This window comes from Camponotus floridanus, unplaced genomic scaffold, assembly GCF_003227725.1.
Source record: "Camponotus floridanus strain SB8 unplaced genomic scaffold, Cflo_v7.5 scaffold50, whole genome shotgun sequence".
Taxonomy (NCBI): Eukaryota; Metazoa; Arthropoda; class Insecta; order Hymenoptera; family Formicidae; genus Camponotus; species Camponotus floridanus.
The window spans coordinates 1,339,052-1,351,428 of record NW_020229659.1 but is presented as its reverse complement, the minus strand read 5'-3'; the positions used below and the strand labels follow the sequence as shown (position 1 = coordinate 1,351,428).

At 26.4% G+C, this 12,377-nt stretch overlaps 2 protein-coding genes across 3 annotated transcripts; both read right to left on the bottom strand.

Moving 5' to 3' along the window:
• Window positions 1-3,776: 3,776 nt before the first annotated feature.
• LOC105256806 (dehydrogenase/reductase SDR family member 7-like) lies at window positions 3,777-7,245 on the bottom strand. Its single transcript, XM_025412431.1, has 8 exons — window positions 7,045-7,245; window positions 6,135-6,285; window positions 5,672-5,824; window positions 5,460-5,566; window positions 4,977-5,216; window positions 4,768-4,881; window positions 4,329-4,495; window positions 3,777-3,959 (listed from the first exon to the last, which is right to left on the bottom strand). Exons 2-8 carry the CDS (start codon window positions 6,259-6,261, stop codon window positions 3,890-3,892), a joined length of 978 nt encoding a protein of 325 aa, XP_025268216.1. The 5' UTR covers window positions 6,262-6,285; window positions 7,045-7,245; the 3' UTR covers window positions 3,777-3,889.
• A 2,789-nt stretch (window positions 7,246-10,034) lies between these two features.
• LOC105256779 (breast cancer metastasis-suppressor 1-like protein) lies at window positions 10,035-11,985 on the bottom strand. 2 transcript variants are annotated; one of them, XM_011266999.3, is made up of 3 exons: window positions 11,858-11,985; window positions 11,136-11,358; window positions 10,036-10,859 (listed from the first exon to the last, which is right to left on the bottom strand). In XM_011266999.3, exons 2-3 carry the CDS (start codon window positions 11,351-11,353, stop codon window positions 10,385-10,387), a joined length of 693 nt encoding a protein of 230 aa, XP_011265301.1. In that variant the 5' UTR covers window positions 11,354-11,358; window positions 11,858-11,985; the 3' UTR covers window positions 10,036-10,384. The 2 variants fall into 2 exon arrangements, with proteins under 2 accessions (XP_011265302.1, XP_011265301.1); XM_011267000.3 differs by lacking the exon at window positions 11,858-11,985 and having other exon boundaries at window positions 10,035-10,859; window positions 11,136-11,513.
• Window positions 11,986-12,377: the final 392 nt, after the last annotated feature.

Genomic DNA, 12,377 nt, shown 5'->3' with positions numbered 1-12,377 from the left:
ATTAGACGAAGAAATTTACTCTTGATTCATCGATTGTTATTTTCGCAAATGCCATGTTGTGTTAAAAGAGCATCGTCGGCATCGCGGCGATTCTTTTAATCCTGAATGAGTGAAGTATAAATTGAATTGCACTGTAAAGTGACTGATTATGCTAAAATCAGTGTATACACATTTGACAAACGCACAGGTCACAAAGTTACTGATTATCTGCTAGTCAAACAGAGTTAACATGCAAAAGGTGGGGTCGCACCTTATCTTACTCGCACATCCAAGATTAAAATATGTAATTATCGCTAACGGATCATATTGTGTAACAATGTTGTGCTCGTAATATTCAATACGATTGCATCGACAGGCGAATAATAACAGGCAAATAATATTGCTTAATGTCGCGGAATAACTCACAGCCGTTGAGATGACTGCAACATGATGAGAATCGAGGTGTTATTCGCAAACAACGTAGCAGATATGCATGAAAATTGAATTGGTTGTCGAACGAGCATTATTCACTCTGTTGCCGCAAGTCGGTTAATTATTACGGTCGTCCGTCGTCCGGATGCTTTCCCGCGTAAAAACAGAGAATCGAAGCTCTCGTCGTTTTAACCGTTTATATTTCAAATTCCTCTACACATCGGCAGAATTTTATATTTTATTTTATATTTAATTATTATTTTTTTAATTTTATATTTATATTTTATGTTATATTTAATTATTATTTTTAATTTTATATTTATATTTAATTCAATTATATGTATTTAATATAGATATATATATATATAAGAAATTCTATGTATAAAGATTATTGTGCTTTATATAACTTCTTGAAAAAAGAACTGTTAAATACATATTAGTTATTGTTTTATTCAATTTCAATTTTCGAAATATTACATTTAATTTTGTGATGCTATAAATATTTTTACGTATAAAAATTCCATGAAATAAATTTTTTATCTCAAAATTTATCGCGAAAATTGTCTATGTAAAATTCTCAGCAGAAATTTTATACAAATGCAAGCGAAATACAAACGATTAATACGCGATTCGCGTGCGACTTTTCCCTGGCGCCTTTCAATAATATTCGGAATCTGTCCAGTCAACAATCGTCTATATTGGTGTCATTTTTCGATAACTGTTTAATCAATATATTGACTCGAGGATGAAGCTGCAGACGACTGCGCATTGTTTTCGTGTAGTTTCGCTGCGACTTTATTATTATCGTTCGCGGCATTCCACGAGAAATGTTCCTAAAAAATTTGTAACATATCTTACACATACACACTACACACTCATGCATACATAACACATATACACAATCGTGTACACGATGAATACAAAGATATACGGCACGCGTGGACACGTGTAAGCTCGTGCATCCAAAATCACACACGAAATCACATTGTGTTGAGAGGACAAGTTAAATTAAGTGGAAATGCATACCGGACGAACGTAACATAGTTTTAAGTAAGGGTCACGTATTGTACGTATGTGTTGTACATAGCCTAAATAAAAATTACATTTAAAATTATATTTCCCTTTTCCTCTTGTCTTTATAATTTTTTCTTGTATAAAGTACCAAAGATAAGATAGTAAAATCTATGTCGAAGTATACATTTAGAAATTAACATTAGAGAAACATTTAATATACATATATATTATCGAATTAAATAAAATTAAATATGATTTATTAAACAAAGATCAAATATAAATTAAGCAAATACAATTAATTAATAATTTTTTTATACAGAACATCTACTTTATGCGCATCTATTCTGTATAAAGTAGACAATCCAAGATAATAAATTTTTAAATAAATAATTATTATGCAACGATTTTTGCTTTTTAAACGAATATTTAATATAATAAATTGCACAATTACCGAAAAAAATCTTTTCTAAATAAAAATTTTTGAAAAATATATGATCAATAAAAGAGTCTAATTTTGATATATTTTTAATAAATATATTTAAATAAATATAATATAAAATTTTAATACGGCTAGTTGCGCATGTATTTTATTATATGTACATATGCACTTGTCTATAAACTAATCATAATATGAAATGGTAGGACGTCCAGTTCCTGCAAAATGGTTTCTTAAAAGAGACCAAAAATTAAATTAATTCAAAAAATTAATTAATAAAATATATTTGTTTGTAATTACATTTTTTGTATCAAAAAAGTCTGCAAAAGTTATTACTTTAAATTTATATATCTTTGAAAAAAATGAATTTGATCTATTATATCCATATTCAACTACAACTTACTAAGTATTATCATTATTAAAATAATTGATATTATAATTATCGAAAAAGTTCTTTTTTTAATATAAACTTATAAAAATAAAAAATTCTAATTTTTTACGTATAAAATATGTAAATAATATTTTATTATTGTGAAGCATTTTATAAAATATTACTATCTATATAGAAATATTGATTAATAGGAACATTATATTAAAGATATTTATTAATAGAAACATTTTATTTTAAGTATTTTAAAATATAATCCAAAATATTTTATATATATGCGTTCCATTATATTCTCTAGTATAATTACAAATTTAAATAATTTGGATAATTTAGAATAAATCATTGTCGAGAAAACGAAAAAAAAAGAATAAATAGTAATATATCTGAACATAATATAAATGATAAATAATGTATAAATTATTTACCGCATATTGTTGCTCTGTACGTTGCCCGATGTTTTCTTAGATCTTTCCTTTTTTGTTAATCCTTTGCTATTTCTATCTAGCACTCACACTCACTCCCAAAAAAACGATTAATAATAATCATATATATAATGATTGCAAGATATTTGGCGACGATCGCGAAATAATTACATGAGATATTTTTTATATATCATTAAAGAGACGATTTTTATTGTTGATAGTATGTATATTATGCGCGCCAATTGTAAGAGCCAAAAATTAATATAATTGAAAATTATGATATAGTAATAGTTTATTTAATAATTTATGTTTGCATTTTACAAAAATTTAAAATATCGACGAATATATTTGTCTCTAAATATTGTTAGATAAATAATTATTATCAATATATATATATATAAAGATCGATAACAAGGGACAAAATTTACAATTTTTACTATCGCTTAAATTTTTACTTACAATTATGAATGATCGCACTTCAATAAAGATTTGTCATCACAATAAGTTTTATGTCATTTGTCAAGATTTAAAGAACAGATTTAAAGGTTTAATAATCGTTAATTGTAATTATCAGCGATTTATGTTTCGATCATGTTTTAGAAAATTCCACAATATACGCATTTCGCACAACTATCTTACTTTTCAAATGTCGATCAAATTAGATCACTTAATAATTGATATAGTTCAAACTACTGACTCAGACAAGCATTGAACTTCATCGTTCATATCGTCTTCAGATATGATATAATTCTGTTAATTTCGCGAAATTCTCAGACTACATATCTGAACAAAAGTGCTAAGAAGTGCAAGGAGTTTCCACAAACGAGACACTGGCGGATGGGTCTATTTCCTAATTCGAAGAACCAATTTAAGGCCATGACGCTATAAACCTCTATTATTTATTATTAAAAAGAATATTTTGAGAGGTAAAAAGCTCGAGAAACAATGATGAATTTTAAAGAATCGATAAAGCAACCTAACAATTAATTTATAATATTAAATAAATATGATATTATACATGTACAAAAGCAGATCGAAATATATATTTCTTTCTCTAAGATAAGGATATTATTATTAATAATGTAGTGTTATAAAAATATAGAAAATATAGAAATATATAATACAATCCTAGAGAATATACATATTAATACATTGTAAAGTATAATAAATATAATCTCATATGGCATTGCTTGTAAAGAAACTTGTAGAGAAACTTTTTTAGTTCTGACCGGCAATATTACCTTCTCGTAGCCTCATTAGATATTTTGGGTCCACTTGCTTTCTCAACCTTTGTAAAAAAACAAATTTTATACAGTTATTAATTTTACGCGATAATAAGTCGATCGAAAAATTCATTTGGTTTTGTTCCTCTTCTTTTTCTAGTTTTGTAAATTCAAACTCCCTTAATAAATAATCACTTTAATTGCAATATAATTCTATTTATAATTTTGTGCTATGCATTCTAAATATATTCATATTCTTCTTCTTTAAATGCTTTTTATATTACAAAGTAAGTGAAATTATCAATGAAATTTTAAAGTTTTGTGTAGTAAATGGATAATCTATATAAGAAGAACAAAATTTAAAAATGAAATGAATTTTTTGATAGATTTCATTACATGCAAGTAAAAGAATTATAAATAAAAGAGAGATATACCATTTTAGGACATTTGGGAAACAATAAAGTATGTAGAGCAATCGCAACAGGTTCGGTTTGGCGATCCATACATAATCCAGCTTATTCGCAATCGCTACGCCCATTAAAGTTGCGCAACGTTTTGCGCTTATTTTCTTTTCGTCTATTTTCGTATCTATTCCGTATTGCTAAACAAATAACCAGATTATGGCAATTGATTAAATATGTGTATACGTTGTAATCAATTAACATAGAATATACAAAGTGTTGTACAAAACTCGAGAGAGAGAGTTTCACTAAAATATACTTTCAGAAAAACAAATAAAATTGTGAATTTTATTCACTCTTTTTGTATTATTATTTTTTATGGCAGTTGCATGATCGCAATATATTTTCGTATCTCAAATTTCATAAGATATACTCTGCATAAATTTTGAAATGTATTTCATGTGATACATACTGCACCAAATTTTTCAGTGAAACATTTGGCCAAAAAGTTCGTTTGCACTGGACCCGGGCAAACGATCGTCACATCGATATTAGAGTGTTCTTGCTTTAACGATTCAAAATAGCCCTGCGAATAATGTAATGTTACTATCTATTTCTCTTAAAGATTTTCGCAACATTATTGCATTCGTTCAACAAAATTATCATATTAAGAGTACTTACATGCAACGCATATTTAGTAGCACAATAAGTCGCTGACATAGCTAACGGTACAAATCCCGCGACGCTAGAATTAATGACAATATGTCCAGTGCCTGTTTGTAAAAAATATTGAACAGCTAGTCTACTCAGACATACAATTGACAATACGTTTAATTCAAACATTTCTCTATCAACTTCTATTTCAATCTCCCTCCATTGCGCTCTTTGGCTTCGACCAGCATTATTAACGAGTACATCCAACTGAAATGCATGTCATAGTAAAGCTCTTTTTCTATTAAATAAATATATAATAAGTATATAACATATATTAAATAATGTATAATAAATATTAGATAAATAAATAATGAATATTAATATAATAAAAAGTGAAAAATGTCGAAGATTATTAAGATTAAAAAATATATAAAAAATTTCATCGAATCGTGCAATCATACGTTATTACACGTTATCAATAAATTATATAACAAAATATATAAAACGTACTTTTCCAAATTTGTCAATCACGTATAGGAATGCTTCTTTGTGCGAGTCCACATTAATCATATCCAAAGGGTATACTGCCACGTCGTCGTCAGTCAAGTATTTGTTTTCTGAAGAGAAGAGAATGAAACATTTATAAAAGTAGCATATTTTTATACAATTTAGTATCTCAAATTATATGAAGAAAAATTATTGGAAGGAATACGTCAATTTACCTTGCAAACATCTCTTTTTTACTTGTTCCAATTCAGGAACTCTCCGAGCGGACAAAATTAATTTACAGCCAGCTTTAGCTAGCACGTAGGCTAATTGCTCTCCGATACCGCTCGACGCACCAGTTATCCATACGACTTTGCCCTTCAAAGAAGCTGTGACAACACGAAATAAATCGATATAGATTAATTTATACATTTATATCTTATAAGCTTCTTTATTTTACACGATCCATGTAAGTTGCAACAAATTTTGTAGTAAGAATTTTTTAATATAAAAAAGTTATTTAAAATATAAATAATTATATTAAAAAAAGAAAACTTTGTCTGGAATGTTTCTGTCGCCAATTATATAAATCGTGTAAAATGAGATCCTTCTTTATTTATTTCATTTAATTTACGACACTTGAAGAAAAATTTCTCGTTTTTCAGATTTCGCACTAACAAAAGGTATAAGTGTACTTACATACGGGCTTGCCGAATATCTCTTTAAATTTGAGCAATAAATCGCAGTCAAAAATGCAGGGTAAAATTAGATAGATACCATAGTAGAATATAAGTAGAGCAAAAACAATAACGGTGAAAAAATCCATATTATCTGATTCGAAAAATTATATCTGTCAACAAACAAAGAGAAGATATTATTACATATAGATATTACATATATATATAATTATTTTTTATATTATATATATATTATATATATATAATTTATAACCAATGTATATTCAATTTTTTATACGAAGATGAAATAGTCTTACATTATCTGATGTTGAAAGGTAAGTAGAGAAAAAAATGATTTTTAAACGATCAGACAATGTAAGAAGGACTTTGTTCACGCGGACATATATGACATATATGAAATTATATTTGTAAACATCGTTTTATATTAAAAATACAGGCATCTCTTTGCATAAATAGTCGCAAATCAATACGACATCATCTATTTATAAATCTTATTAATTATTTTTTTATTCATTCCAGAGAGAAAATATTTAAATAATCGATTTTTTACTTGTTAATAAATAATTTTTGACGCTAATGTGTGTGTGTGTGTGTGTAAATCCAGATAACATATATCTCTAAAAGTCGTTTTAAAAACGACTTAAAATTTCACCATACTTTAGATATTTTTAAGATGTTTTTTGACTTTATGTTGTCCGGGAACGATATATATTCTATTATATTGAGAAATAATAATCAATAATTACGATATTTATATTGAACATGCAAGCACAAATTATTTCTATTATTTTCTGACTTAGCCTGATAAACGTCTCCTGATAAAATATTTTAGAAAATGATTTATAACTTGGGCATGAATTTTTTACAGTATTTTTTTTAAGTAAAGTAAAATTTGATTTCTCTCAATTTACCTGTATGTATTCCTCCTCTCCAATATATATCACTCTAATAACATGTATCACTTTAATAATATATATCACTCTAATAATAATATATATCGCTTTTCTAATTTAATGAATACCAATTCACTAAATGTGTTGAAGAGACACGCGTGCGATGCGTGATCATTCGTCGCCTTAACTAGAATAATGCAGGAGAGACTCGAGCACGTCAAATATAAATACGATCAACACGGTTTGATTTCAGCCACAGACTTATGAAACTCGTAACTGGAGTCTTATACGAAAAAAACATGACGACGTAAACAACTTTCAGAAACGGCAACAAAAGAAAAAATGTTGACGCTTTCAAATTGTTTTTCAAAATTTACTCCTTGGAATGATATTTAATTTATCAATCGGAACATTTTTTTTCTGATTAGTCAATCTAACGCTACTTTAGTCCAAGAAATAAATTTTGGAATGTAACTCAATATGATTTATTAAGATTCGAAACACATGCAATGTTTAAATTAAAATAGATACATGTTAGACAAATTTGTTGAATTTAATAGAAAACGATTGAAATTCACGGTTTTAAATTTTTATATTAAAAATCAAGGTCCCTCTCTGTAGTTAATATCAAGATATTTTTATCCCGATAATTTAAACCCAGATAATATATAAGAAAGAATGTAAATACGCGTGATAGCAGACGTTAATAAAAAATAAAATCAACAGATTTGACGTGTTAATGAACTAAACTCAAGGATATATAGTCTTTCGGATAAATTGTAATAATAATAGTGTTAGAATTATAATTGTAATAGTATTGTTATCTTCGAAGAAAGATTTGAATTACAAAATTGACTAGGAATTCTATAAATCATTTTTAATTCACAACTTAATTCGACATTATAGCTTAATATCTTTTTAATTATCATATATTTCGTTGAGTAAAGCAATTTTTTCGAATTATTACACAAATGCACGATTGAAGCAAATTTTTTTTCGTATTATATTACAGGATGTTGTAATTTAAAACTATTGCGGTGTACATGCAGAAAGTTGCTTGCGTCGCACTTTATCGCAGTTGTTAATAATAATGTGCAAAGAGCGACATTATTATGAAGTTAACAGTTTTTGAAACAGAAAAACTTGTTTTTTCGTCCCTTAGTATATTATTTCAATCTCTGAAATAATTATATATTTTATTGTATATGAATATATATAATAATTTTCTATAAATTTTCTATAAATTCTTCCCTTTTTTTACTAATACATAGTTTTTATTCTGTATACAGGAATATAAATCTAATATAAATATATGTGTACGTAGTTGGAAAAATCAAGAAGCAATATAATAAAAAAATCAATTATTTATTAAATGTTGCGCCGAAGAGTACGCTTTTCAAAATTTCACGTATCTATTGGAAATATGAGCAATAGAATATATATATATATAATCGACCAACAAATGGTCCCTAGCTTTGATGAAACTTGGCATGATCAGTCTAACGATATTACCTAAAATGGAAAAAAATGCATAAACATACATATAAATAGATATAAGTAAAAAAATATTAATATAATATTCTTATATAAACATTCTTTTATATATTTATATATATTTTTTCCTGTTATTTGTATTTTAAATATAAGAGTTATATAATAATATATCATATTTCTAATACTAAATGAAAAATATTAAAATATTACGTGATGAAAAAATAAAATATTGAAAATATTACGTATTAAAATATTACGTGTATAGAATTTCACAATATCAATTCTTATTTGCTATTTTCAACGTTTTTTATATATTTTTTCATGGATGATTCATTTATTTGGAATACTCTTTCTTTAGCCGCAAATATTAGATCCAATTTTAATATTATCATATTAATTATATATACATATAACATAAAAATGTATTTATTTTTATTTTTTATAAAACAAAATTTGTACTAAACTGTGTTCCTAAGTATCGAGAATCTAGTCTCCACAGTATTTATGGGAATAGATTTTCGAAAATCTGCCTTTTGCAAGAGCGATGTAATAATAGCAGCATAATAAATAAAATAAAAAGTTGTTCATAATGAGAAATACCTGAGGATTAATCGAGAAATCGATTTCGTCGTATCACGAAGCGAGACTTGCATTAATCCCTCAAACTCATAATTACGATATATAGATCGCAGAATAATTATATTTGAAAATTTAAATATTATTGTAATCATCAATATTTTATTATAATATTTTATATTAATATTATAATATTTTATTATAATATTGTATATTAATATATACAAATATTATTTTGTACGTACACATACATAATTTTTTTTTATATTTGAAATAAATAAAGAACGCGTTTGTTTCTCGTTTATACATGATTTTTTTAAAATGAAATAGATATACAATTAAGTGCTATGAGGAAAAAGCACAGAGAATATATACAAATCAACGATATGTAAAGAAACTAATCTTTTAAAAAATACTTGATATGTATAAAATTGTTCTATAAATGTCATTTATTAAATTAATTGAGATTATTTAAAAAAATCATAATTTAGTTCATTTTTTACATTATTAAACACTATTAAAAATTGTACATTTCATTGGTAAATAATATATATAAGATTTAATATTTCGTGATTTGTTTGGTTCCAATGCAATGAAAAACATGTTTACCAAAAAGATAAGAGAGATATCTCTACATTCTTCATTTCAAAGAAATATAAGAAAGCAGGATAGATACCCAGGTAGTAATATATTTGATTACAGGAAAAATGAGGAATATAGATTAAAATTTATTTAAAAATAAGAGAAATCTAAAGGAGAGCAACATCTAGAAGAAAATAGTTTAAAAAAAGAAAGCTTAAGAAATAAACTAGAAAATGACATTAGATACATATCAAGTATAAAAATTAATTATTTTTGACAACGTATTACAATTGTTTATATAATTTGTTTTATTAAATAAAATTAACTGTACAGTAAATATCTGTTTTTTCCGACCTATAAAATTTTCTTATATTATAATTTCTTATATCATAATGAAAATTCTTCCATACACTACAGAAGTAGATATATTAATAAGTTTGATATTTGGCAAACTTTATTTTAAATTTTGGAGACTGATCGAGAAACTCATTTATTTAGAGTCAGCAAGATGTTCCTTATAATAACTAACTACTTCATTTTTTTTCAAGGCACACTATACAAACATTAGACGCCCAATAAACGCCATCGTTAAAAATGTATTTGTCTGATTTCCAATTATAGTTGGACGCGAAATCTCTATTCGTATCAAAGATGGACGCGTAATATTAGTTTCGAAAATATTTTCTTTGATACACTTAAATAAAAATTACATTATTTCTGCTTTCCAACTACTTAAACTTTTCTTTATTAACGCCCAATCCTCTAATATATCCGCATCATTGAGCATGTAAACGATATAAGGGCCTGCAACAGAAACTGCTCGTCTTCTCTCCGAATGATTTCTGCGTCTTCTACCAGTTGTATTAAGCCATAAGTCCGCATGTATGTCCACATTGTTTCTATCTTCCTCTAGACGACGAATCTTCTCTTGGAGATCGTTATGAATACAATCCCAAATCAATCCCTTTTCACTTTCAAAATTTTGTAAAGCAGCCTGCTCTTCTGCTAGGAATTTATTCTGGATATTTTGCAATCTGTACTGTTTCAATATTCCGGCTACTTCTGTTTTTGTTTTCATGTTTTCTTTTAGTCGTTCTAGAGGTATTAGATATTCCTCAGATTTTCCAACACGAACTTCTCCAAGTTTTGTGTCTACCTGTGTAATTCTTTCTCGATACAATCTTAAATACAGACAATAAAAGCATTTATATTTAGAATTTTAATATTGCTCATATTATTAACAATTAATTACAATTTCAGAATTAAAAATTACAATATTATATTTACTTTTTTTCTATTTTTAATAAAATCAATCTTCTAATTGTTATAATATTTATATTATTAGAATGAACAAATTTCCCCTATTTTATATTTATAAATATATATTATGTAAATTTAAATAAAAGATGTAAAATATTACAACAATAAATAATATGCTAAATATGGAATGTACTTACTGTTCCTTGAGAAGAGTAAACTGTCTTTCCAAATCTAATAAGTTTTCCATACATTCATTACGTCTCCTCTCGCATTCATCCTCATCCATTTCTGAAGAATCATCGCTGTCAGTATGTTCTGCGCTACTGTCACATGATGCAGAACTCTGATTACTTTCGTTACTGTCATGAGACATCTCCTCCCCTTCTGCCTCCGATTCATCCTTAACGCTTGGCATTTATACTGGAAAAAATTTATATATGTGTATAGATGCGTTGTATGTTTCTTATCCATAGTAAAAGTAAAGATAAATATTTAGAAACTGCAAACTCCTTATTCAGCTCCTATTCAGAACAAAAACGTATTTGAATTAAAAATATATATCTATCATATGGTTATTAAATTTTTCATGCAAAGTACAAAAAGTGTGCATATTTTTGTATAATTTTAGAATATAATCTATGTATAAAGTTTATGTCAATATTAATAATGCAATTGGAAATATTAATACAATTATTAATCTAAGGTAATATTTTATGCACTTAGATAAGCACAGTAAAATTATAAATATGTAATTAAGTGATAAATTATGTATTATTTTGGAAACATTGAATGTTTTCAGAAATTGATGACTACTCCAAGAAACTACTTCATGTATTACTCCAAGAAACTACTTCATGTATTACAAATTTATATAAGCTCTAAATTCAAAACGGATCCTTGAAAATTTCGTTAGGTATACTTAGTATGTTAATAATCCGCTTTGAAAAATTTCGTTGAATAGTTTTTCTAAAAGGAAAATATATTTCCTTGGACTATTCTGCGACGCAATGTTTGACAGGCGGCATCGACAGGTAAAGATAGGTTAAAGATAAAGATATCTTGTACCAACCAAAAGATAAAAAACCATCTTGGAGATTTCAAGCCATCGTAATCGCCATCTACATCCATTAGAAACCACATAGAATTACATAGCCAATCTACTTATCGACATTTCCGATAAAATCACCGTTTGACAGAGTCCCTAAAAGGCTACGCATTTATAAATTATTTGTGAATTACAGAAACACGTATGTATTAATGTCTCTATAAATTTAATTGTATATTTTATTTTATGTATCTCATTTTTTAGTCAATAAAATGGATGCAGATAATGAGATTTTTCAAAGAAGCTTTTCAGAAACGTCAGAATAATCGCTCTCAAAAGTCTCTGACGTTACCTCTTATTTTATTTGCATTTAAAAAAATAGATGTATAATCAA